General features: G+C 38.0%; 2 protein-coding genes across 3 annotated transcripts in view; one reads left to right on the top strand and one right to left on the bottom strand.

Annotated features, from left to right (window-relative positions):
• Positions 1 to 27,534, top strand: part of LOC145263786 (BBSome complex member BBS5-like) — a 42,237-nt gene extending 14,703 nt beyond the window's left edge. For both annotated transcript variants that reach the window (XM_080120841.1, XM_080120842.1), the window contains exons 7-12: positions 10,329 to 10,464; positions 12,263 to 12,358; positions 17,664 to 17,726; positions 17,887 to 18,021; positions 23,454 to 23,537; positions 25,578 to 27,534. In XM_080120841.1, coding sequence (XP_079976967.1) covers positions 10,329 to 10,464; positions 12,263 to 12,358; positions 17,664 to 17,726; positions 17,887 to 18,021; positions 23,454 to 23,537; positions 25,578 to 25,703 — 640 coding nt within the window. In that variant the 3' untranslated portion in view covers positions 25,704 to 27,534. The remainder of the gene's footprint in view (positions 1 to 10,328; positions 10,465 to 12,262; positions 12,359 to 17,663; positions 17,727 to 17,886; positions 18,022 to 23,453; positions 23,538 to 25,577) is intronic.
• Positions 17 to 3,539, bottom strand: LOC145263949 (uncharacterized). Its single transcript, XM_080121020.1, has 2 exons — positions 368 to 3,539; positions 17 to 232 (listed from the first exon to the last, which is right to left on the bottom strand). The coding sequence occupies exon 1, from the start codon at positions 3,204 to 3,206 to the stop codon at positions 540 to 542; it is 2,667 nt and encodes an 888-aa protein (XP_079977146.1). The 5' UTR covers positions 3,207 to 3,539; the 3' UTR covers positions 17 to 232; positions 368 to 539.
• Positions 27,535 to 27,762: the final 228 nt, after the last annotated feature.

Genomic DNA, 27,762 nt, shown 5'->3' with positions numbered 1-27,762 from the left:
CTCATTTTTAAAAAAATTTTTTTTTTTTTATTCAATTTTTACCCCAAACAAGGCAAAGTGCCACTTTGAAGCAGGGGGCTACTATCAGGGACTTAATTAGCGGGGTCATTATGAAGGGAGATGAGTAGAAAGATGTTTGTTGACATTACACTTGAACTTCTGCATATTGTTGCAGTTGGGAAAGCAGAATCCCGGAAGGGAGTTCCAAAGACCCGCAGTTCTGGGGAAGAAACTATTGGAGTAAAAGGCTTTCTTGCACCTAGGGATCTCTACTGTAAAGGGATGAGACTTAGTAGCTTGTCGGGTTTGTCGGGGGTAGTTACGTTGAGGAGGTACAAGTGTTTGCAGTGTAAAAGTGAGAAATTACTGTAAGAAAAAAATGTAGGGAAAAATTCAAGATGGCGCCCGACTCTCTCTTTAACACGGTAAGATATCCTCAACACGGCACAAGAAGCAACAGCCACACGATTCCCCAGCCAACTCAATCGTCCCTCCCCACGTCTTTCCCCTCACCCGCTTTTATCGTCGTTCTAGGTCGGCTAAATTTGCATATTCCGAGAATTCGTGTGACTTTGCGAGACATCATACTTTACAAAAGACGGCGGTCGCCATCTTGGTCCCTCTTTTCTATTTTTGGTCGGTAACGCTGAGCTGGTCTCGAGGTAAGTCTTTTTCCCCTCATCCGTCTCTCCCACGTACCCACACAACACGCAAACACGCGGGCGCTTATCTCCTGGATGCACGTTACACTCCCCCCTGATCTGATGATCACATAGAGAGCACTGGGGGGGTGGCCTTTTAGTGCGTGTGCTTCTGCGAAGAGGTACATTCACTGTTTCAGATTCGGGCTCTGGATCTGGTTCCGCCTCATCAGATGAAGTATCGCTATCAGTCTCTGGAAGGGGCTCACTGAATCCGTGCATCGGCAGCTCATCGCTAGACGCTTCACTGCTTTCTTCTGTAGTTGTATGACGCACCTCGGTAGCTGGGCGAAGATCTCGCACATGTTGTGGGGTTCCATCGACCAAAACAGACTGCTGGCTAATCACTCCAGATATGTGTCCTCGCTTAAACTTGTCGGTGCACCGATTTCCTGGAGGCCGCACCCACACTGGATCTCCCACTTCATATCTGTTATATGTTCCCTTGTCGGTTGGCTGCGTAGTGTTGATTCCCTTCACTCCGACTTGGTACGTGTAAATAGCATTCGCAGGTGCGGTTGAAGGGGACGTCCCGTCCTTTGGCGTAATGTTGTACCAATATGTTGCTTCCGCAATAGTACATCGCTTCCTGGCAGCAATTCTCTTGATGCTGCGATGGCTTCTTTCAGCAATGCCATTTCCTGATGGCACATGCGCACATCGCAACCGTAGACGGACGCCCCACTCATCTAACAACTGCCGGACTTGCTGGCTACAAAACGCTGCATCATTGTCAGTCAGGAGCTCTTCCGGCGCACCTCGCTCAAAAAAAATGGATGATAGGTGGCGAACAACATTTGCTGAATCCTGTCTGGTCATCTGCCGCCACACCGCAAATCTCGTAGGCCCGCAATCAATGAGAGTTAGAAAGGGCTTGCCACTGTAATGGGTAATATCCATGGCCAGCCGCTGCCACACACTCTCAACTTCCAAGCGACCCTTCTGCCATCGCTCTGGTGCAGGATCAATAGACTGGCAAGCCTCACAATTTCTGACGATCTGTCTGACATCCATCTTGGTCACTGCTGGGTATGCACGCCTCACAAAATAAAGGGTCCTCTTGATACCCGGATGTCCGCTCTGTGCATGAATTTTTTGTATTTGACATGGGTCGATTGCAACTGCACAAGATCGAGCAGTAATCTCCATTCCCATCTTCGCGGCTTCATACCATTTGTGAGGTACACGGGTCAGTTGGTCAGCACGATTACAATGTGATGGCACCAGAGTGACGCTCAGTGATAGCCCATACTCAGATACCAGGTTTTTTAGCGTGTCTAGCCTTCTCCGTATTAACATTTCGCTTGCTGCCTTGGTACGGATTCGTGTCCGTCCTGAAAGTGTGTCAGACACCCAGTGGTAGACACAGAGAGAATCTGTGTACAAGGTCAACTTCTTAGACTGCCACTGCAGGGCCAGATTTACCCCCTTTACAACAGCGTCCAGCTCTGCCAGGTTGATATGCTGAGAATCTGTTACGGGCCGCAGCCAACATGCATCCTCGAATACGTTTCCTCCTTGCTCCAACGATACTCCCAACGCCAAAGAACTGGCATCAACCCACACACCTACGTTGTCTCCGTTAACACACCACCGCCCACAGGCAGGGTCCTTCTTGTTCACTCTCTCCGGTGTCTCCTTAATCATCAGAGTTAGTAGGACATCATCGGATATGTCATCCCAACCCGTGGTTGTTAAATTTGCTCTGCGTTTAATCACACCAACAGCTGCGCGGAGCCAGCCACAGACCGGTAAGTGACCAACAAGTTTTCCACACCAAGAAAAAACGGTCCGCCTTGTAACGAGGTTGGGGATGCTTGGAATTTCACTGCCACGCCTCCATTGTAGGGTGCCATCCTCTTCATAAACATCCAATCCCAATACACGTGCTCCTTCCCTTAAACGTTCGGGATTCTTGCATTCCAGACCAAACTGAGCCAACTTTTCTTTGACACACGACGCAGACTGTACATCTTCATTGACGTATACGTCATCAATGTAAGCTGACGTTGAGTCCCTCATGGGCTTTTCTTGGGACAATACTGTGTTGACAATAGTCTTCATGATCTGTGGTGCCACATTTAGGCCGAAGCCAAGGCGTGTAAGGCAGTACCTCTGCCCCTGGAACCAAACTGTCTGGAACGGCCACAACGTCTCATCAACTCGCACCTGTAAATAGGCTTTTCGTAAATCCAATATTGAGACATTAGTGCCTTTCTGACGCCATTCCCTCAACTTACTGGCGCATACGTCAGCATCGGCAGTGTAGGCTTCAATATGCTTGTTAAGCTCCCTATAGTCCAGCACGGGCCGTACTTTCGACTTGTTATGCTGGACTACTGCCATCAAGGGTATTAGACCCTTCGGAGGCCCAAGCTTGTCCTCAGGGTAGGGGATTAACCAGCCATCTTGGATCCACGCCTTTAGTTCCCTTTCATATTCTGCTCGGGCCTCACTGGGTATAGGGTACTCTGCAACCCCATTCTTGAGTTTAGTCGGTGCCATTCCCTCGGTCCACTTCCAAGATGCAATCCAGGCCCTCTTGCGCGAGTCGTAGTCCACTGTAAAATCCGGCCGATCGATATGGAGCGCTGCACACACTGGGGCCTCTAAGAATCGCACCTTTCCATCCCGATGAATTGCGACTCCCCCCAGCGCCTTGATGGCATCGTATCCGAGCAACAGGTCAAACCCCAGGAGATTTCCTTGGGTCACGAGCACATTGATCTTAGTGGCTGCACCGGTGTCCGTGTAGATCTTGACAGTTCCAGCTCCACAGCATGTCTGGGTCTCGCCTCCTATCGTGGTGACTTTGATCTTCCTCTTAGTCCAACTTGGACACAGCCTGGTGCTCACTATAGTTTGCGAACAGCCTGAGTCGAGAAGTGCTGAGCAGGGTATCCTGTTTACGTAGACGGTTATTACTGGTTGCGCCTTGTTCAAATTTTGCTCGGGGAGCAGGGCGGCGCTGACGTCCTCTCCCCTGATACGTTTCCCGCACAGTTTTGGGCTAGATGCCCCAAACCGCCACACTTAAAACAGCGCACACGCCCCCTGTTGGTGCAATTCCTTGCAAAATGTCCGCGTCGGCCGCAGCGAAAACATTTCCCATTGCTTGCAGGGTTCTGATTCGGAATCTCCCGAGCGCCAATCTGGCCTGTCTGTGTCGCCATCACAACTGGTTCCCCCAGGTCCTCCTCATCTTTGATGATGGCTCGAGCACGTTCCATCAAGTGTTCCATGGTCGTTGTTGAAACGCTGGTTGAGGCTCTCAGTAGCTGCTTCACCCGAGTGGGAAGGCCCACCACAAACGCGTACGCAAGCGTCCGCTCCGACACCCCTCCACCGAACAGAACTGCGAGTTTCTTTAACTCAGCGAAGAAAACGTCCACGCTTTCCTCCGGTAGAAGTTTTCGGGAAGCAAATTTTTCATAGGCCGTACAAGGATCCATGGCAAATGCCTTGTACAGCGCAGCTTTAATTGCGGTGACATCTCCCTTTTCGGCAGCACTGAGTTGCTGATATACACTCAAGGCACCCCCAGCCAATCTCAGGGGAATTACAGTGTGTACCCTTTTCACCTCACAAAGGTCGCACGTCAGCTCGACCCTTTCAACCCAGTCGACGATGGACGTGGACCCGTCAAACTCGGGTATGAGCTTTAAGTCAAATTTCGACTCGGTCATAGTCCTAGAGGCCAAATGGCCGGAATAGCTTGTAAAAGTGAGAAATTACTGTAAGAAAAAAAATGTAGGGAAAAATTCAAGATGGCGCCCGACTCTCTCTTTAACACGGTAAGATATCCTCAACACGGCACAAGAAGCAACAGCCACACGATTCCCCAGCCAACTCAATCGTCCCTCCCCACGTCTTTCCCCTCACCCGCTTTTATCGTCGTTCTAGGTCGGCTAAATTTGCATATTCCGAGAATTCGTGTGACTTTGCGAGACATCATACTTTACAAAAGACGGCGGTCGCCATCTTGGTCCCTCTTTTCTATTTTTGGTCGGTAACGCTGAGCTGGTCTCGAGGTAAGTCTTTTTCCCCTCATCCGTCTCTCCCACGTACCCACACAACACGCAAACACGCGGGCGCTTATCTCCTGGATGCACGTTACATGCAGTTCGTCAGAGCATTCACCATTGAAGTATTTGTAGAACAGGCAGAGGGATGCAACATCTCGTCGATGGGACAGAGGCTGAAGCCTAGATGACAGTTCAGGACCTATCAGGTTGGCGACTCTCTTTTGAACCCTGTCCAGGAGCGAGAGACAAGAAGCAGATGCACCAGCCCAGATGTGACAACAGTACTCCATACATGGGCGAATGGTTGCCTTATAGAGGTATAGGATACTGTCAGGCGTAAGTAGTTTTCTAGCACGGTAGAGGGAGCCAACCTTCCTTGCAGCAGCCTTGGCAATGCTCTCAATGTATCTATTCCAGTTCATATTCCCTGTAAACGTTAGGCCGAGGAGTTTAAAAGAAGTACTTTCAGGTAATGTGTTCTTGGCCATTGCTATTGGTGGTAGAGAAGGTTTCTTGTAGTTATTGAAGGAAACAAGCTTAGTCTTAGCAACATTGAATGTGACCAACCATTTTTGTCCCCATTCCACTACGGATTGGAGGTCATCCTCTAGTGTTTCTGCCATTTCCTTGGATATGTGTTCATTTGTTTTCCCCTCATATCTGTTATAGAGAGTGGTGTAATCTGCAAATATACCCATCTCCGAAACAATTTTATCAGGGAGGTCGTTTATGAATATCAGGAATAATAGAGGTCCAAGGATATACCCCTGAGGTACTCCCGCATTTATGTCGTATTGTTCGGATGTACGACCGTCGAGGACAACTTTGATTTTTCTATTACTTAAGAAGGATTTAATTACATTATGAATTCTTCCAGTGATTCCATATGATCTAATTTTCCTTAGAAGACCATCGTGCCATACCCTGTCAAAAGCCTTAGATATATCGAGGGCCACCGCTCTACCCTCCCCTGTTTTATCCAATGAACGGTATATACGTTCAGAAACTACAGTTAAGATATCTGCTGTTGAACGGGCTTGCCTGAATCCATATTGTTTGTCAGTCAGGAGCTTAGCAGCTGTTAGGTGCTGGACTAGGGCTTCATTAACTAAGGACTCAAATATTTTGGCGAAAAGCGGGAGGAGGCTAATGGGGCGATAATTTAGTGGGTTAGTTCTTTCCCCAGAATTCTTGAAGACTGGTACCACAGAGGCGGTTTTCCAGCAGTCGGGAAAACAAGATTCGTTAAGGCATTTATTGTAAAGTTTGGAGAGAACTGGAGCAACCTCGGCAGAGCATTTTTTTAATAGCACAGCCGGGATGAGATCTGGTCCACATGCTTTTGAGGTGTCTAGGTTTTTTATAATAGCATGTACCTGAGAAGGGGTGATTTTCAAATCGTCTAGTGAGGCGTCTGTTCGCAGAGGAAAGTCAGGGAGTGAGTGGTGTACCGAGTTCAGTGTGGAGTTTGAGGCAAACAGACTGGCAAGCAGATTAGCCTTGTCAGTTGCCGTGCAAGCAATCTCATGATCGTTTGATAGTGGGGGAATAGTTGACTGTCCATTATTTACTACGCTGTTGTAGATTTTCCAAAAATCCCGGGTTCCTAATTTCTGTGCTTCGATGCGTTTTCTGGTGGTTTCAGAGTAATCTGTCTTAGCTGTCTCTATCACTCTCTTACAATTATTTCTAGCTTCTATAAACTTCTGTTTATTTGAGCTGGACTTATGTCGGTTTCAAGAATCTACAACAATTTTAAATGCTTGTGCAAAAAATGTCTGGAAACATATTTAAGGCACCTCATATATTTAATATTTTTTGCATCCTCATTGTATTCGAAGAATAAGGGATTATCAGAATGCTTGATTTTCAGGACTGAACTCTGCCTATTAAGAACACTTTTACTGTTTCTTCAGAATACTAGAATGCATTAAAAAACACCGCTACGTTTTGCACCCATTCATAGCAACAGTCGGCCCCAAAAGCAGCAATTTTCTATTCGTGGAAATTCCTTTTCCAGATTGTGTTGGCACGAATAAATGAACTACTGTAGTCAGTGGATCCAAGATTGCGGCACTGGAAGATTGGGAAATTGGTCAATTACCTCAAAAAAAGTAATCTAGGATAATGTAAAAATCCTAAACCCTGAACCAGTACCTAACTCTTAAAAAAAATATTTTTAGAGCAGCCATTTTCAAATTTTTTAAAACTTTGACGCCAATTTTCAAATTTTAAAAAACTCTGATGCCAATTTTGACCTCTTAACATTTTTTTGGGCTCAAATTGAATCCTCAAATGTAACCTACATCTAAAATTTCAAGTGTTTAGAGCCAAAATTGGCAGAGGAGTTTGGTAGTCTGCAAAGGTTAACTCTGTCAACTTTGACCTCTTGCCAACCAAATTTCGCCCAAAAATTGATTAAAAAGCTTCCTGTATGTCTGAATTTTCAAACTTTTCTCCATCATTGACGACTTGACTTGATATATTACTCCATTTACCTCTTACTCCATAACAAAAAAAAAAAAAAAAAAAAATCCTAACCAGCCTAAAATAACCGAAAGACAAGAAGGTACAAAAAGAACCTTTTTATTGTTTGGGACTTTGGGTTTTGAATAAATATACTATTCGTATCATAAAAATAAAGAAAATCAAACATTTTTCTAAATATAAAATTATGAAATTAATTTGTATTGCGTTTCTTAGGTATGAAATAATCTGAAAAAAAAAAATTATTTTTAAATCATCAGATACTTCAATTATTTACCCCCCCCCCCGACTATATCATTTTTTTACCCCCTAGGGGTAAATTTGCCCCTTGTTAAAACCTCTGCCTTAACATTAATTAACGTTGCCTGAGACTGGATGATGATCAACAAATGTTTTACACTCTATAAGAGCCAGGTACGTCCAAGGATGGAGTACTGTTGCCACATCTGGGCAGGAGCTGCTAGAAAGGACTTGCCCTCCTTGATAGAGTTCAAAATAGACTTTGTAGTCTCGTGGGAGATGTCCTTTTCTCTTCCCAACAATCTCTATCTCACAGAAGAGATGTTGCGAGTTTGTCTCTGCTTTATTGTTATTTTCATGGCAAGTGCTCGACTGAGCTTCAATCTATGTTCCCCCCCTTGCCAAACTTTCCCAAGAAACACTTGTCTAGCTGAAAACACTATCAATAATTCCCCCCAGTCTTTATCTGTACCTAAACCTAAACATAGATTCCATGAACAAAACTTCTTTCTTAGAACTGTGTGCCTGTGGAACTGTCTTCCATTTTCCTGCTTTCCCGCTGACTACAATTTGATTGTCTTCAAGTCCAATGTAAACAAGTTCTTGATGAGCCGTTCCACTTAAGTTAACAAATTTACCAAATTTCCATTACTAACGATTACTATATTGTCCAATTGACTACTGTACACTCTTAACCCTTATCCTCGAGTGGTCTCTAGGCCTTGATAAGGAGTTATGCCTATGTAAAAAAGAACAAAAAAAAAACCACTCCCATATTTTTATTGTTATCAAAATTGGTGAAATCACCCATTTCTCAATGAAATCGATTGATTGCCTGCTTCAGTTGGGGACCCATCGCTATACACCGGGAGGAAGCTTCACATGCTTCTCGCAGTAACTTAGTCTACAATACATTGTAGTCTACATTGCACTGTAGAGAACCTGCTGTTGATTTTATAAAATTTATAAAATATGATGGCTTGAATTAAAGTTTGAAATGCAAACGTCAAGTATCATGCTTTAGTTGTGCTCTAAACAGAAACATCCATTTCAGACATGCTGCTGTCATATCAAAGAACATACTCTTGATTTTATATGCCTGACCTTATTGCTTGTGCAGTGATAATGGCTTGAATTAAAGTTTAAAATGAAAAAGTTAAGTATCATGGTTCAATTGTTCATTAAACAGAAACATTCATGTGCCTCTGTCATATCAAAGAACCAACTATATATTACACATTTGAGATAATAATCCTGTGAAGAGATTCTGAATAGTGATCATCTAAAAGGAAACGTAAGATTTTTTTTTTTTTTTTTACTTTGGGGTGGGGGTCATCACTGTTCATCAAGGCCAGGAGGTCACTTTAGGATAAAGGTTAATAAGTGTTTGGTAGATGGTGACACACCATGATCAGTAATGGCGGAAATTGGGTGGAGCTTAATTATTTAAAAGGATGGCTCAACAAAAAGTTACTTATATTTGACTTGAAAACGACCATGGTATAGTCAGCTAGGAAGCAGCCCCATGATATTGTGTTCCACAGATGAACAGTTCTTAGAAAGAAACTCTGCTCATGGAATTTTCGTTTAGTTTTAGGCACAGATAGGGAGTGAGGAAAATTGTTGATAGTTGTTGTAGAAAGACTCGTTTTGTTGTGAAAGTTTTACAGGGAGAGGGACCATAGATTGGAGCTCAGTCGAGCAACTGCCATAAAAGTAACGATAGAGCAGAGATAGACTGGCACAATCGATTTTTCCAAGTACTCTAACCACTGTGCCAAGGATCCTTGCAGAGAGTTCTAACACGAATTTTGGATGCCTTAAACCTATTTTTATTTCTAGTTGTGAATATCACTATTTTATTACTAATTCTTACTACATATATATATTACTGTGTGTATATGTATATATTTTGTCGAGTTTGAAAAGGTATACTTGAAGAAGGTCAGAGGTTACATCGACCGAAATCTTGTGAAAATGACACTCAATATGAGAACAGTAGTCCAATGAATCCAAATAATACGAATAACCAATCTGCATCTCAAAAATTCACAAATGTAATTTCAGTTTAACTTTTTCAAAATATTTTCCTGGGGGGTCACCGTTTATCAAAGCATGGAGGCCACTCTAAGATAAGGGTTAATAAGGGTTAATAAAATGGTGAGACAGCGTGATCAGTAATGGTGGAACTTGAGGGATAGGGCTTGATTATTTAAGCAGACGACTCAACAGGAACTTATTTACATTAGATTTGAAAATGAACGTGTTATAGTCAGCTGGGAAACAGCCCAACGATATTGTGTTCCACAGACGGACAGTTCTAGGTAAGAAACTCTGTTCATGGCATTTTTTGTTTAGTTTTAGGCACAGATAGAGAATGAGAGAAGATTACAGATGATTGTAATAACCTTGCTGCTCTCAGTGTGGGGACAGATTACCAATGAAGGAGGGTCAGATTTAGAGAAGTGGTGATGATGGGGTTGGAAGTGGTTGTACTGGTGGTGGTGATGTTGCTGCTATTGTTGTTGTTGTTGAGCATCATTCACAATGATTTTTGTTGGCATTCGTTTCCCTGATATCTTTACATGAAGAATAGAAGGATATCTGGTACCTATGGTAGGTACCACGTAAAGTAAAACATCCCTAAGTGAAAGTGTTTCTGTGGAATGCACTGGATTCGAACTTGGCACACCCAAGTTGTCAGTCCGTATCATAACCACTGACACATTGTCATCTCTCTGCTGCTTCTGCTGGTGCTGCTGCTGCTGATGATGTGATGGAGGAGGAGGAGGAGGAGGAGGAGGAGCAGGGGGATTTAATTTTCTTACATTTTTTACAGGTATTGTATTATTTTTTTTTTTTGTTTCCCTTTCAGGGCTTACGACACTTCCAGAATGTATCGTCAATTAAAACTGAGAGGTGCCCTTGTTGAAAATAAAGAGTTGAAATTACTTCCCCGTGAAGAATTGTGCCGTAAAGTTAATGGCGTCTGGAATCTTTCTAGTAATCAGGTATTTAAGAAAAAAAAAAAATTACTTTTTATATTTATATTTATATTGCTTCACAAATGTTTTCACAATGCCAAGGTTGTGTGGTGGGCTTTGCCTAAGCTAGGGGCAAATGAGTAATAGTTTTAAAAAAGTAATAGGCGGAAGTTTCTTGAGAGCTCTTTCGGCTATCATCTCGTCAGGAGAAAATCGATAGCAACCTAAATAATATTGTGTCGAAAATAAAGAGTTCTAATGAGGAACTTATTAAATGTGCCAATAGATATAAAATAGATTGGTTCAAGGTGCTGCATAGAGCGGACTCCAAAAACCATTTAAAGATTTTGGAGGCCGTCTCTATCGCGGTGCGTCAACCTTCTTTGTGCCGGCAAAAAGAAACATCAAACGCATTGTTTCTCTTTGGGGAACTTTAAATTTTTTCTCTCGCTTTTTTTTTTTTTTTTTCTCCCTCGTTGTGCCAATATTTTAATCGTTTTTAAACATAAATAAATTTAATTTAGTGTCCCCGTACGTTTGGCACATTTAATAAGTTCCCCATTAGAACTCTTTATTTTCGACACAATATTATTTAGGTTGCTATCGATTTTCTCCTGACGAGATGATAGCCAAAAGAGCTCTCGAGAAACTTTCGCCTATTACTTTTTTTAAAACTATATATAAATTCTGTACCTCTAAACATTTATATATGTATATATATATGTGTATGTATATATATATGTGTGTATATATATATGTGTGTATATATATATGTGTGTGTATATATATATATGTGTATATATATGTTTATATACACATATATATACATATATATATGTGCATATATATATGTGTATATATATATGTGTATATATATATGCATATATATATATGTGTGTGTGTATATATCTATATATATGTGTGTATATATATATGTGTGTATATATATGTGTATATATATATGTGTGTATATATATATATATATATATATATATATATATATATATATATATATATATATAATGGACTCTCCTGTTGATTTCGATGTTTGAGCTCCAGCCACAACAACTAAATCGCTTGGAAATCCACACAGATGATTTGTTTATAGTGGTGAATGCTTTGTGTAGAACCAACCACACTTTTTGCTATTATTGCTTAGCTTTGTCTGTTCAGATGACTGCCACAGGATGGAATATACAGTAAACCATAGGTTTTTACATTAGAATTTTATTCTCCTAGATGCATGTCTTAACAAAGACCGGGGAGTGCATCTCTCCCAGTGAATTAATGCGCCCCCAGATACCAACCTGGAAATTTCTACGACTCGGCGCATACAGTGTCTAGCCTTCCCAAATGGTCACCCATCTGGTATTGGCCAGGCTCAATGTTGCTTAACTCTGGTGATCTTGTGAGAACTGGTGTGTCAACTTGATTGTGCTTTAACAGTAAGTAATAAACAGGCTTTAAATGGGCAAATAAATAACAAATAAAAAAGTCATATTTTTTTATTTGTTTGTCCATTTAAAACCTGCTTATTACTTATTCTTAAAGTTAAAATGAGTTAAGCCCCCTTGCTGATTTTTAGGTAATTATGTCAGATTAGATATTAGCAATCATTTGGGCCAAACAAAGTAATTTTTAAAATAAAGTTAAGTTTAATTTTTACTATATTGCCAGTAACACGGTACAACAATAGCAAATAAAAATTGACTAGTTGAAAAAACAAAGTTTGATTTGTCAGTCTAAATGCTATTTGGATCTGACTTTGAAAATACGACAGGATAACTTTATATGTTGGATAATCTGTAAATTGACTATTTTGCAGGGTAACCTTGGTGTATTCTTCATCACTAACATCCGCGTTGTATGGAATGCAACAATGAATGAATCTTTCAATGTCAGCATCCCTTTTTTACAGATGGTAAGTCAGTGTTCAAATAATCTTTTTTAATATTACTGTTCTTTATTTCTACACATTCAATAAATTGTCGTTATGATTATCTTCTAATATTATATAATAGGAACTTTGTGTATGTGCGTGTATGTGTGCATGTGTGTATGTGAGTTCGTTTCCTATAGACTCAGAAATGGCTGGGGTTATTTTGTTTTTAATTTCACTTAAAGGTACTTGATGTGTCTGGGAGTGTTCTTACGTAGATTTTTGTATAAGTATCAAAAATCGATAATTGAAAAAATCTGATTAAAATAGTAAGTCCAGTTTTGACTAAAGTTAACACTTTTATACAACCTAACAATCATGAGTGAGTTTGAGAAGTTTTATCACTGCACAAGCAGAAAGACTGTAGATTCTTTTTATAAGACAAGCGTGTGTTTGAAATGAATATTTCTTTTTAGAACACAATTGAACCATGATACTTGACTTTTTTTATACTTTACTTCAAAAAATAATTTCATAAAATCAACAGTTGGGTCTTTGATAAGACTGGGGCGCATTCGAAATGAATGTTTTTTCTATTTAGAGCACAATTGAACAATCATACATGACTTTTGCATTATAAACTTTAAGTGAAGCCATTATTTACAAATAATTTTATAAAATCAACAGCAGATTCTGTGTAGTGCAATGTAGGTTACAATGTATTGTGGACTAAGTCACGGCTGGGAGGCATACGATGCTTCCTCTCGGTACATTGCGAGGGAGGGTGGGAGTCTATAACTAGAGCAAGCAATCAATAGATTTGATTTAAAAAAAGATGGGCAATTTCACCAATTTCTATGATGATAAAAGTATGGGATGGTGGAACATTTGTTGATCCTCATTCATTCAATCCTGGACAACGTCGGGTCTCCCTGCTAGTGTAGAACTAGATAAACACTCGTTCCAGGATGGGTAAAGACAATTATAAAGATCAAAAGCCAGATAAAATGTTACTAATAAGTTTTCAGGTAGGGAAAATAATTAAAAATTTCTATTGTGATTATCTGTAATTACAATAAAAAAAAACACCCAAGTTATCTCCCTTAATTTCCTGTCATTTTCCTGTAGGAGTCACCACGCATGTGTCATCGTCATCGTCGTCGTCGTCGTCGTCGTCGTCGTCGTCATCATCATCATCATCATCATCATCATCGTATGAATCCAAAGATTCTATTGTTAGCATTGGTTTCCTTGATAATTTTCTACTCAGAATTCTTTCTGGAAAGACATCAGGTATTTATGGAAGGGACCACAAGAAGGTTACCAACATCCTAAGTGATAGTAATTTTTGTGGAACAAACTGAATCCGAATTTGGAATTCCCAGGTTGTCAGTCCGTGTCGTTAGTCACTTGACCACTATTGTTAAAGTTAGAGTTATCGAACTTGGTGGCCTTCTATATATTTAGTTATTTCCCTCATCTCGAGTGGATATTCAATATGGCGTCCGGCTATCAGTAACACGTGTTCATCCAATGTCGTGGGATGTACTAAGTTAACTAACAACTATCACCTTCCATATATGTATCAACCAATGCAAATGTGCATCAATGTACTTGTCCAGTTTACAACTCCAAGTTTAGTAACTTTGTGTCAGAAACTTCCGGCAAATTATGTAAGCAGTCAGAAGATGTTGAAGCGATTATCCAATCAGATGTCAGAAGATGACCAGTTTCAATCAAGGCAGCAAATTCATGTAATCAAGAAAAAATTTTTAAGCTGAAAATGATTTTCAACGTGAAATTTGCCCTTTCCTCATGTTAAGAATAGCCTTTTAAATAGGGGAAGAGATTGAGTAATTTTTTTGAGGGGGGTTGAGGGGTAGGAGCTAGTTCTGATCGAGAGAATGGTTTGATTTCAACCCGTGATTTGAATGAAAACAAAAATGCACAAGAAGATAATTAGTAAGTTGACTCAGATTTATTTATTGCGGACTACTATCCTCATCTTTCTTAGTTGTTGTTTCATGACGTTTCAGCCAACTATTCCTCCGGCCTTCGTCAGGTGGTAACCGTGATGGGATAGGAACTCCGAATCTCCCAACTGCATTCTCAACAATCACTGCCATCCGTAGTTGTTGTCGTCTGACCACGTTTTTGGCCAAGTAAGCCTCTGGCCGGCTTTGGGTAGGATTGAAACCACTATCTTCAGACAATTCTCATCTGGAACCACAGAGATTCAACGTCTCTATCCACTGCGCCACTGGCTCCAAATAAATTAATAAACCGTACTCATCTCGATACTGAATTCGAATTAAATAATATATTTACTCTGTTTGTCCCAGATTTATGAGTTAACTCCCTTTATCCGAGTTCAATTATTCTGGCCAAAATATAGAGTATGAGCTCTCCTGTCCGAAAGTTAAGAAAATTCGTCCACATGTGTATGGAACTTTGAATGAAATACACCCTTTTACTTTAGCTGCCTTGTTCAAGTTCATCATGTGTGATCCGATCAGCTGTCATCCTTGCAGTCATTTCATGACAATCGCCAAGACTTCCAGAGCAATCAACATAAAATGTATTTATACATTGTTTATGTATCTTTCTATCTATGACTTGATGAAATATTGGGTGGATTTCTTATTTATTCATGTAAATTGACTAGATCGCTTGGACCTAAATATTTTCTCATATATATATCTATAATATAAAGCTGAACGTCTGTGTGTGTGTGTGTCTGGTCACGAATAGGCCACCTTCGTGGCCTTCGGGCCAAAATCAAAGTGTAGTATCTGTTCCGACAGATACTGCAAGCAAATACCATATGTGGGGGAAACCCCACATATAAGACCTTGGTCAATGTAGGGTCAACCCTTCATACCAATTGTCACTATCCAGCTCCCCTACTCCCCGGGGAGTTGGTCCCCATTTCCCCTTCACACCTCACATTAAAAATTGGCCTTGTGCCTAATTTGCTCAGTGGGGGAGCAAATAAATACCTAGTCATGAATAGGCTCCTATATTGTTGACTATTATAGAAAACTGATCACATATAATGATAGAAGATGTACCGAGACACAGGAATGGGTATGTTTGATCTGGCATAATGATGATTCATTAAAATTGTGTGGTCTGCATATGCGTCTGGTCCACAAAGTATGGAAATAAAAAATTTAAAAATTAAAAAAAAACGTTTACAAGTGTTTTTGATATAGATGTACATAATAATACTTTGATAAGTATGTTTTAACTTAAATAGGGATGATATAATAAAATTGTGGGGTCTGCGTTCACGCCTGGCCTCCATAGAATGGAAATAGGCACAAACTTTAATAAAGACTTTTCATATCTATCTGCGTAAGTATACTTTGATAATTATGTTTCAGTTTGAAGAAATATGGTATAATAAAATTATGGGGTGTCCGTTCGCACCTGACTTCCATGGAATGGAAATATGTCACAAAGTTTAACAAGGTTTTTTAATATAGATCCACAGAATATTGTGATAAGTTTTTCAGTGTGAACAGGTATGGTATAATAAATGATGGGGTTTATCTATTTTATTTTTACTTTCATCATATTTTGCTTTGGTTTTGATACCCTCAAATTTGAAGCTATCTCTTTACAACCCTTCCTTTTCATAACCTATCATACTTTCATAAATCAGAGTCCATTTTCTGTAAGCTGTTTTTGAACCCAGTCAATGACGGGTACTTTTGCTAGTATATATATATATATATATATATATATATATATATATATATATATATATATATATATATATATGTTTTTATTATTTCAACATCGGGAGTATTTGCTTAAATCATTAAAAGATTGTTTGTATAGACGGGATAAACAAATTATCCAGCCCATGTCATCAGACAATTTAAGCCAAAATCGTTTTAACTTAAATTGTCTGATGACATAGGCTGATAATTTGTTCATCCTGTTTATAGAAACAATCTTGTAACGATTTTAGCTAATACTCCTGAGATGGAAATAATAAAAATATTTAGCTCATAAACTGGAAGTCCAAGACTCGAGTTTTGCCCTAATTTGGGCTCATCATTTCGACACATCCAAACTCAGGATTTGAAACCCGAGCCTTTTGCATGACTGGTTTTAAATCTCGAGTTTTGGATGTGTCTGATGAGGCTAAGTGAGGGCGAAACTCGAGTCTTGGATTTCCAGTTTGTTGGCTGTCATGGCTCTTGTGAACTGCGACATTGTCTGGTTGTGGAAATAATTATACATTCTCTCACATTCTGAAGATTCTATTGCTGATTGCATGCTAGGTTATCGTGTCATGATGGCATCGTCCTTGCAAGTATAAAAATTCCTACTTGTGAAATGTCGGTTTGGGTTATAGCTGATTGCGATGACCACATCCCTTGTTCAGTATGAGGTATGGTGTGTTTGCTTAGTTGGTGGAGTGCTTGCCTCATGTGCAAGAGGTTCATGTTTTGAATCCTAAGTTCCTAAGTCTAACTGATGAGCCCAAATGAGGGCGAAATTCAAGTCTTGGACTTCCGATTTGTTGACTATCATGGCTTTTGTGAGCTGCGACTTTGTATGGCTGTGGAAATAATTACATATATATATATATATATATATATATATATGCTGAAAATAATGGAAATAGTATTCCGACAAAATAGAGAAATAAAAAGGAACAAACCGTATTATGTGTTCATCAACGTTTCATCTTTATTTCATTTCTGTTACAAACCTATATTTGAATTTCAACAGATATATCTTTTTTCCAGTAAGAATATTAACTGCGTTCATATTTTTAAAATTACATTAACGACTATATGACGTCACTAAAATTTCCCTCTCTTTAACAGCGCCAACCCTCCCCCCTCCTTTTTGAATTTCCAACGTCTTTTTCCGTTTTTCTGAAATAGAACTGCATCACACTGTGCACATGAAACATTTTCAAATATTTTGTACTGGTATTTTTTGTTTCTTAATCTCATTCATCCAGAGGAAGTCTCGAAATAAAGATAAAACGTTGATGAACACATAATACGGTTCGTTCCTTTTTATTTCTCTCTCTCTCTCTCTCTATAAATATATATATATATATATATATATATATATATATATATATATATATATATATATATATATAACTTGTTATAACTTCTTTTTTCCAGTTTTTATAAGACAATGATTCTGAAAGCACTAAATATTTTATTAGTATGATGTAAAACCCTGCTCTCCTTGTTTTAATCAGACAAGGAATATGAAAGTAATAAGTTTCATTTCATTATCTTTTTCTTTTTCCGTTTTTACTACACTTATTTTATGAATGTTCTAATTTACGTTTTTCTAATTCTTCCAGAAAAATCTTAAAATCAGAGACTCCAAGTTTGGAGTTGCACTTGTCATTGAAAGTTCTACACAGGTAAAAACTTTTTGCAATAATATCCACTAATATTTAAAAGGCAAAATGTATGTGTGTGTGTGTGTGTGTGTGTGTGTGTGTGTGTGTGTGTGTGCGTGTGTGTATGCAATATTGCTAGCATTGGATAATTTAACCTAAGAGTTATCTTTTTATCTTTCAGAGTGGTTCCTATGTTCTTGGTTTCCGTATTGATCCAAAGGAAAAACTTGAAGAAGTTTCCAAAGAGATAACCAGCCTTTTACGCGTGTATCGAACTGACCCTGAATTTGGTGTGCAATACGAGCTGGAAAATAAGGTAAAATATGGCCGTCGTCAATTTGATGATCCTTTTGTAGCATGATCAGTTCTTCTGTGAACAGATGATGGAGTACTCTTGCCACATCTTGGCAGAAGCTGTGCGAAGGAGCTTATCCTGCCTTGACAGAGTTCAAAATAGACTTTGTAGCCTAGCGGAAGATGCCCTTTTTTTTTTACTTGCAACCTTTTTCCCACAGAAGAGACGCTGCGAATTTGTCTCTGCTTTATCGTTATTTTCATGGCAAGTGCTTGTCTGAGCTCCAATCCTTTGTCCTGACTTTCACGGAAAACACTCGTCTATCTGAAACCACTATCAATAATTTCCCTCACTCTTTATCTGTGCCTAAATCTAAACATAGATTCCATGAACAAAGCTTCTTTCTTAGAACTGCACGCCTGGGGAACTCAGTTCTGTTTTCCTGCTTTCCAACTGACTACAATATGGTTGTCTTCAAGTCCAACATAAACAAATTCTTGATGAGCCATCCCCTTAAGTAATCCAATTTACCAAATTTCCACAACTAACGATGACTACGACATGTTCCCTTTGACCACTGTGCACTCATTAACCCCTATCCTCGAATTGCCTCATGGCCTTGATAAGTGATGACTTCTTTGAAGGTTCCGATGATGCTCAAATTTTATTATGTATAAACAACAGTAGTTTGCTGTCTTTATTTTCTTTTTCATTGCTGCCACCTTCTTTTTAACAACAATAGTTGTAAAAAATAATTTATTCATTTTTTTCTGATAATCTTACTCATATTTAGGAGCAGTTGTTTGTTCCTCAACGCGCTTGGCTTCCTCTAAAATATCCAAAATTCGTATTAACCCAGTTTGGCGTGAGGGTATATTTGTGTAGCACTACGATGGAACTATTCTTTTACCTTGGCATTGACTCTAGATTTTCACTCCGCACATACAGAGCTGGAGTTTTGTTGCGTAGATGATACATAGCAGTAGTTCATTTTCTCTCCTCTTCTTTTTCATTATTGTTGTCTTCTTTCTAATAACAGTTATAAAAGTTATTGCTTAATGACAGCACATAATTCTTCTGGGGATTAACAATGTTTTTCAGGGTTTTTCTTTTCCAGGATATATTATATTTCTTTTAGTTTGTCTGTCTGTCTGTCCATTCCACTTTTTCTCAAAAACTACTAAGTCGATCTGGTTGAAGTTTTATATGAACCTTTGTTATGATAACATGCAGCAAACTCAGTATTATGGTATCCATTCAATGCACTGTTAGGGATTAATAAGGATTAGTCATCACAATACTACATTTACTCTCACTTTTTCTCAGAAACTACTGAGCTGATCTGATCGAAATTTTGTATGAACCTTTGTTATGATGAGATGTAGTGAATTAAATATTATAGTAGCTGTTCGATGTACAGATAGTAATAGGGATTAGTTACCACAATACCACATTTACTCTACAAATTTTTTCAGAAACAACTGAGCTGACCTGGTTAAGATGTTTTTATGAATCTTTTTTATGATAAGGGGCAGCAAACTAAGTATTATGGTATCTGTTTGATACACATAGAGATTATTAAGGATCAGTCATTATAACACATTTATTCTAGAAGTTTACTTTGAAACTACTGAGTCAATCTGTCTGAAATTTTGTATGGACCTTCGTTATAAGGTGCAGTGAACTAAGTATTATGGTATCTGTTTGATGTATACTTAATAGGGACTGATAAAGATTAGTACTTAATGAAAAAATCAGCACTAATTTAACCATCAATTTGGCCTGAAGCACTCATTCTAAGTCAACGGGCTATAACTTGTAAGTTGTCTCCCTTGGCAGATCGGGCTATAACTTGTAAGTTGTCTCCCTTGGCAGATCGAACACTTGCTGAGATTTGCTGTATTCATAAATGGAGTATATTTATTTCTTTCACATTTAATATGGCTGCCATATTGGCTAAACTGATAGGATATTGGATTAGAGATAATAGCTGTTTTCCAACGACTGCAAGGTTATGGAACTCTCTTCTGGAAATGTATATTTCTTTCGATAATATTTATAGAAGGACGGTTAACATAATTCTCCGGATAAAACAGTTTTCCACCACTTTTATGCCCCATTAATATATGACATAATCACGCCGATACACCATTTCCTGCTGGATCATCAAAGTCAAGCAACATTGAACCTGATCAGTACTAAATGGGTGACCATTTGGACTTCCAGGTGCTGTATGTGCTCTCTGCTTATCTCAGCATTGTTTCCTGTCATCCTGAATTTCTCCTTGCCAAACAGTTATTAGTGTTACGTTGTCGTATCATAAAATGTGCGTTTGTTGTATATTGGTTGAAACTGGAATGGAGATGATATATTAAACGTGTCTATTTATAAAAGATTGAGTGTTTGATTATCTTATCAGAGTTAATGACGTTGTGTGTGTGTTCGTCTAATGGTCTTTCTATTACATATGTTCATATGCTGTTAAGTGTGAATATGTGTGTGACATGCATTTTCACATACCTCTGCTTCTTCGTTGGTCCATCTGGAAATTCTCGTCTGGGAGGGAGACTTGATACCTGTTTTTGGGGACGAAGATTTATTTCACACCAAGACAAGAAATTGGTTCTATAGGTTTTTTATTCACCTTCCAGTTTGTTCACAGAAGTAAGGAAAGTGAATTTGGCTTGTGGTTTATTTCTACCACGTCAGCGTTCGTTCCCACCCCCAGCAAAGGGGAGGAGACAATGGCGAAGCTGTCCGCTTTCGTCAAAGTCGCAACCAAATCTCCTCGATTCAGCTAACCTGATCACATGACTCACACGCAATCCAATCAGCTGATCTTAACTTCCTGTCAACGTGTCTACACTGTAATTCACACTCTCCCTCCTCTCTCTCTCTCTCTCTATCCATTCTCTAACATCATTAGGTGTGGTTGGAGATTGTACAACCCTTGCCACATAATTACACATGCAGCTGCCCCTATAGAGGGTATCCTTTGTCTTTTGAGACTGAATGGAGGCATCGATGTGGTTAAAATCAACATTCACAGGCAACATGAATTTATTTATCTGGTTATCGTAGACGTCGCTCCCTGATAGTAGAATATATGGCAGGTAAGTTGCCATAAAGTTGCTGCTTCATGGGATGATCTTGCCAAGATATATTTAACACTGTCCGTAGCATATGAATGTACGTGCACTCTAGCTTTCTTTCCATTCCAATCTTTTGATGAGTGTCCAGGTTGTAGCACCGTGATTTGAATTGGAACAAATATCAAGTGGAATGATAAAAGTGTCCCCCCTAAAGAAAACAACACTACAGTTTTATTTTAAAACTTTTATTGTAAAAATCAATTCAGGTAACTTGATTATGTAGTAGAGCTGACATCTATTCAATATAGCTGCTTTAAGCCTCAATCACCACCTCGATACAGGTCCAGAACTGGGAGCATACCTTTTCCACAAGCGCTGCCAGGAGCTTGTCGAATACTCGGCTTCAGTGTTGTGAGAGATCATGTTGGTGATGTTCTCGATGTATGACCAAATGAAGTAGTGCAGCAGGGTCAGATCGGGGGAGAAGGAGGGCCAGTAAGAGAAGGGTACAGTCGTAGCACTCCTTCTGAAGCCAAGCCTGAGTCTCTTTGGACTTGTAGGCTAGCATTGAGTCTTGCTGTCACACCTAAGGTCTGCCAGCAATAACCTGATTGCACAAGGGGATCACCATACTCTTCAGCATATCTAGGTACACTTTGGTGTTGACTTTCAAACCAACTTCGATTAATTGTCCCAACACTAATATGTATATATATATATATATATATATATATATATATATATATATATATGAACAAACCGTTAATAAAATATGTTAAAAAACACTTTGAAATGAGTTAAAAACATATTTAATCTGAAAAGGAAACACTAGATAAATGGATAGTCTTTAATCCGCGGAGTTTCGCAGAAATACTTTCCTTCTCATCAATCGAGCTTTTACATCTGGCTGAGATAGTATTATAAATATTAATTCTTTAATATTTATAATATACTTTAATTTTACCATCTTGGATAATTTTGGTAAATTTAATTCTAACTTTTATTATATATATATATATATATATATATATATATATATATATATATATAGTAAGTTATAAAATATATATGGCAATTAAGCTACACAGAATATTTTGCGTTTCATTATGCATAAGCATAAGCCTGATGAATCCTAGCGTGGATGAAACTTGGAATATTCTGTGTAGCTTAATTACCATATATATTCTAGCACTGTTGAAGTAAATACTTAAAGTTCACGCATAAATTTATCATCATCATCATCATCATGACGAGCTCCTTGCTCGGACCAATGTGACTCCTCCTCTCCAGAGTTTCCTGTCTTCCATCAGTTGCCTCAGATCTTCAGGTTCACAGTTGGCATCGTGTGCTATTTTTTGGATGTATGTGGATCTAGGTCGGCCTCTGCTTGCGCGCCCATGTTGTGGAGTCCATAGCAATACATCACTCACCAATTAATGCTTGCTCCTCAGACAATGACCGGCAAATTGTAGGCGTCTTTCTCTGATGGTATTAGATATGGCAGGTAGATTGCCATAAAGTTGCTGCTTCGAGAGATGATTTTGCCAAGATATATTTAATATTGTATAATAATAATAAATTTATACTTTCACATTATTATTTATGTGATTGAATGAAGTAGTCATTATATATATATATATATATATATATATATATATATATATATATATATATATATATATATATAATAAAAAGAAATCAACACTATAAATTAACATTTACAAGGCAATTTATTGTTTGAAAGAATACTCCAAAAACAATATTTAAGATATCCTTATTCCACAGAGTTTCAAAGAATGCTATTCTTATTTTCAGAGGAAAGAAAGAAATTAGCAAATTATTGATATGGCCAAACTAAGAATTTGTTTATGGCATTAAATGAAACAGCACTTTATGATGGTTTATGATAAAATTTTATGATGAACTATCATAATTAGAACTATCGTAATTAGAACAATCATAATTAGAACAATCATAATTAGAACTATCATAATTAGAACTATCATAATTAGAACTATCATAATTAGAACTATCATAATTCGAACCATCATAATTAGAACCATCATAATTTGAACTATGATAATTAGAACTATGATAATTAGAACTATGATAATTAGAACTATGATAATTAGAACCATCATAATTAGAACCATCATAATTAGAACCATCATAATTAGAATAGAGATATAAACAGGAATTACATTTTTAGGAAAATATAAACGGACAAAGTATGTCTAAAGAAAGACAGTGTAATTTGTCAAAGTATGAACAAACAATCGGTTGACAGATGCTTCTTCAACAATGCCATAAAGATATCATGGAACCATTATTCAAAAGTCGACATATGTTTTTCTTTTGCAGACAACTAAAGTGCCGCCTCCTGTCCTACCAAGTGCCTTTGATGATGTAGAAATTGATGAAGAAGCACACAGTGATGCTTTTGCCGTAAGTATCAGGAATTTATTTTGGATCAATGGGCTCTAAAGTTTTCGAAAGGGGGGGGAAGCATGTTTCTAATTTTTTAGAGCTACATGCCCCCTCCCCCCAAAAAATGCAGTATGATCGTTTCAGAATTTTTAGACCGATAGAGGTGTCCAAAGTTTTTGAATAAGGGGGGAGGGTATATTACTGATTTTTTTGAGTTACATAGGCCAAAAAAGAAATTAAAAAAAAAAATGGTTTGAATGTGTTACTGTTTTGCTGTATGATGAAAGAAATTAGGTTTTGGAGAACCAGTTTAACTAAAAAGCAAAGCTAATGAAGCTTTGCTTTTTAGTTAAACTGGTTCTCGAAAACCTTATTTCTTTGATCATTTTCTGAACAAAAAGAAAACCGGCAAACTATTTTTACACATTTCCATTAAAAAATTTTTCTTGAATATTTTTACATTTTCAATAAGAGCTCCGCAGGCTAGATTAAAGATTTTGGTCGGCCGTATCTGGCCTGCAGGCCATAGTTTGGAGACCCTTGATTTAGATGATTGTATCTCATGGGTCACATGAGACCTATTTGACTTTCTAATCATCATTATCATAGTGTTTCGTTCCCTTAAGTCCACATTGGAGCAAAGAAATAGATATCTCACTGCTGATGCAATTCTCTATCTATATAAGAGCCAGATACGTCCAAGGATGGAGTACTGTTGCCACATCTGGGCAGGAGCTGCTAGAAAGGACTTGACCTACCTTGATAGAGTTCAAAATAGACTTCGTAGCCTCGTAGGAGATGTCCTTTTCTCTTCCCTGCAACCTCTATCTCACAGAAGAGATGTTGCGAGTTTGTCTCTGATGTATCGTTATTTTCATGGAAAGTGTTCGACTGAGCTTCAGTCTATGGTTCCCCCTCACCAAACTTTCACAAGAAACACTCGTCTAGCTGAAAACACTATCAATAATTCGCCCCACTCTTTATCTGTGCCTAAACCTAAACGTAGATTCCATGAACAAAGCTTCTTTCTTAGAACTGCACGCCTGTGGAATTGTCTTCCGTTTTCCTGCTTTCCGGCTGACTACAATATGGTTGTCTTCAAGTCTAACGTAAACAAGTTCTTGATGAGCCGTTCCATATAAGTTAACAAATTTACCGAATTTTCATTACTAATGATTACTATATTGTCCAATTTCTAGTGTACACTCTTTAACCCTTATCCTCTAGTGGCCTCTTGGCCTTGATAATGTGGTGATGCCTGTGTAAAAAAAAAATCTATTGTATAGGTCTCGATCACACACACACACACACACACACACAAACACACACACAAAGAAACAAGCAGATTGCTTTCTTCCCTTGAATTTCTCTTTCAAAAATGCACAGGAATTTAGAAGTAACTTTCATTATGTAGAACCTTTGCGCCACATAAAATTCTAGCACTATGCCAAATAAATCTAAACTCTTCAGATATGCCAGGATACATTCCACTCTGCCCTAAAGACTCAGATAAAATATTTTAATTCTGATCACAGGTTGATGTCAATAATGGCGTATTGATTGGTCTCACATTCAATGATGACATCAACACCAAATAAAGCAATTTGTTAGCCAAGTCCCTTTAGTTTGGGCTTTGCTGGGAAATTAAACATTTCACTTTCGTCCATCTGAAATGCAAATAAAAAAAAAATATATAAAAATGTTTATTCAAAATTGAGGAAAGGAAAGGATGGAAGAAAAAAGAGGACAGAGGAAAAGAAGAAAATAAAAAGAACAGAGGAGGGAAAGAAGAGGGAGCATGAAAAGGAGAGGAAGGAGCAAAAACAAAGAAGGGGGAAAGGAGGGGGAGGAGCAAAAATATTCAGAAACATAGTTCACTGCTCACAGCGTCATTTTGTCTGTGTAACACAATGGATCCATTGCCATACATTTTTTAGCTAATCGCCTTCTATGGTTCTGATTGTGGGATTAGGCTATATGAGACTCACTTGTAGTATTGTATTGCAGAAAAGATCATGAATTTTATTAAGTTTGTACGTCTTTATTTTTTCTTTGCAGGCTTATTTTGCCGATGGTAACAAACAACAAGACCGTGAACCTGTTTTCTCAGACCATTTAGGTCTAGCAATTGAGAAACTACCCGACGGAGTCACCGAGCAAAGTCTCTGGAGTGTGCTGCCATAACACTGTGATTGTTACGATGGGAAGTAGTGGCCAACTTCTTGCAAGACCAATTTCAAATTATAGTTGAACAATTGAAACTGATTCCTTATGGTCTGGCATTATTTACACCTGGAAGAAAAGTACATCTGACCTTACTTACATCAAGAAGAAAATTACATCTGGCCTTATTTACATCTTGCCTTATTTACACCTAGAAGAAAATTACTTACATCTTGCCTTGTTTACATGTAAAAGAAAATTACATGTGGCCTTATTTACATCTAGAAGAAAATACTGTCTGGCCTTATTTACACATGGAAAAAAATTCCTTACATCTGGCCTTATTTACACTTAGAAGAAAATTTCCTCTGGCCATCTAGAAAAAAAGTATTTACATTTGGCCTTATTCACACCTGGAAGCAAATAACATTTGGCTTTATCTACATCTGCCCTTATTTACACCTGGAAAAAATTACTTACACTTGACCTTATTTTTATATAGAAGAAAATTCCATCTGACCTTATTTACATCTAGAAGAAAATTACTTACATCTGGCCTGATTTGCATCTAGAAGAAAATTACTTACATCTGGCCTGATTTTTTACACCTAGAAATAAATTATTTACATCTGACTTTATTTGTACCTAGAAATAAATTACTTATAACTGGGCTTATTTACACCTGGAAAAAAAATCACTTACACCTGACCTTATTTACACATAGAAGAAAATTACATCTGTCATTATTTACATCTAGTAACAAATTCTGCTTTTATATGTACGATTCCCACCTTTTTATTTTTTATCAGTTGCACGTTTATTTTCTATAATGAAATATACACCGAGACGAAAGTAGTAAATAGACACTCTTGTTATCATTAATAATTAAAACTGCTGTCAGAGGGGCCTGATGAACGAAGGCGAGATAATATTGATTATTGATTTTCCTCTCTGATGATTTAGAAATCTCTCGTTTTATAGTGGAAAGTTGAATCTTGAAATTTGCAGCAATTTGACGCTGATCAAGTTCACCTGTTTTTTTTAATTTTATTTTTTATAGTTTTCAATTTGTTCTAGCTGGGGATGGGTCATCCTACAGAATGTCAGACATTTACCTGCTATCTCATACATTCCAGCCTAGAAATTTATTTTTAAGATTCTAATTGTTCCATTAAGTGCAATTGTTTGTACCTCTGTTGCACTTGGTTCATCGGGTATATTTGCCAGGTAGTTTTTGAAATTCTTTTTCATGGATCTGATTACTCCTATAATTTCGGGAATGATAAAGATCTTCCTAAGAATCCTGTTTCTTTTCATGACGCACATAAGTTTGTGATATTCTATTGTCTTTTCTCTCTTAATTCTGTTTAACACAGCATAATTGGAGGCACTAACTTCTACTAAGGTTGCTTCTTTCTCCTTCTTGTCCCACATTCAGGTTTAATTCTCAAATATGTAAGATAATCTGTGACACCATGCTGTTCACAGAACAGTTGATGATCTACCTCAGACACTCCAACTGAGAGATCTTTTTAAGTGCAATTGTTTGAATCTATCTTGCACTTAGTTCATCGGGTATATTCGCAAGTTAGTTTTTGAAATTTCCCTTTTTTGTGAGTCCAGTTGCTTCTGTAATTACTGGAATAGTAAAGATCTTCCTAAGATTCCAATTTCTTTTCATGTCGTACGTAAGACCTTGGTATTTCGTTTTTTTCCCTCTCTCAGCTCTGTTTAATTCAGGCATCATTGGTGATGCTAATGCCTACTCTAAAATTGAGAACTCTAATAGGTCTTTGCCATGTGCCATACTTAAATGGTGATGAATGATTCATATATTGTTAAACAAAATAAATCTGTCAATTAGTGTAAAATATCGATGCTTCAAACTTCTACTGCTGAAGCAGAAACTTTAAACATGTATAAATGATTTTATGGGGTATTTATTTACTTCTTTAATTTACATCTGGCCGGGTCATTGTTGAACATTATTTATAACATTTATTTATAATAGCCTTCGACATATGCATGCTTATAAAAACATGAATAGATCTTAATTCTCTTCATTTCACTGTGGTTGTTA

This window comes from Euprymna scolopes, chromosome 39 (assembly GCF_053919585.1).
Source record: "Euprymna scolopes isolate OS-2025 chromosome 39, ASM5391958v1, whole genome shotgun sequence".
Taxonomy (NCBI): domain Eukaryota; kingdom Metazoa; phylum Mollusca; class Cephalopoda; order Sepiida; family Sepiolidae; genus Euprymna; species Euprymna scolopes.
The sequence above is the reverse complement of the archived record's forward strand: the minus strand, read 5'-3'. Positions and strand labels throughout refer to the sequence as shown.

Coding starts and splice junctions, on each gene's coding strand:
- LOC145263949 (XM_080121020.1), bottom strand. CDS start 3,206: ATGGCACCGACTAAACTCAAGAATGGGGTTGCAGAGTACCCTATACCC.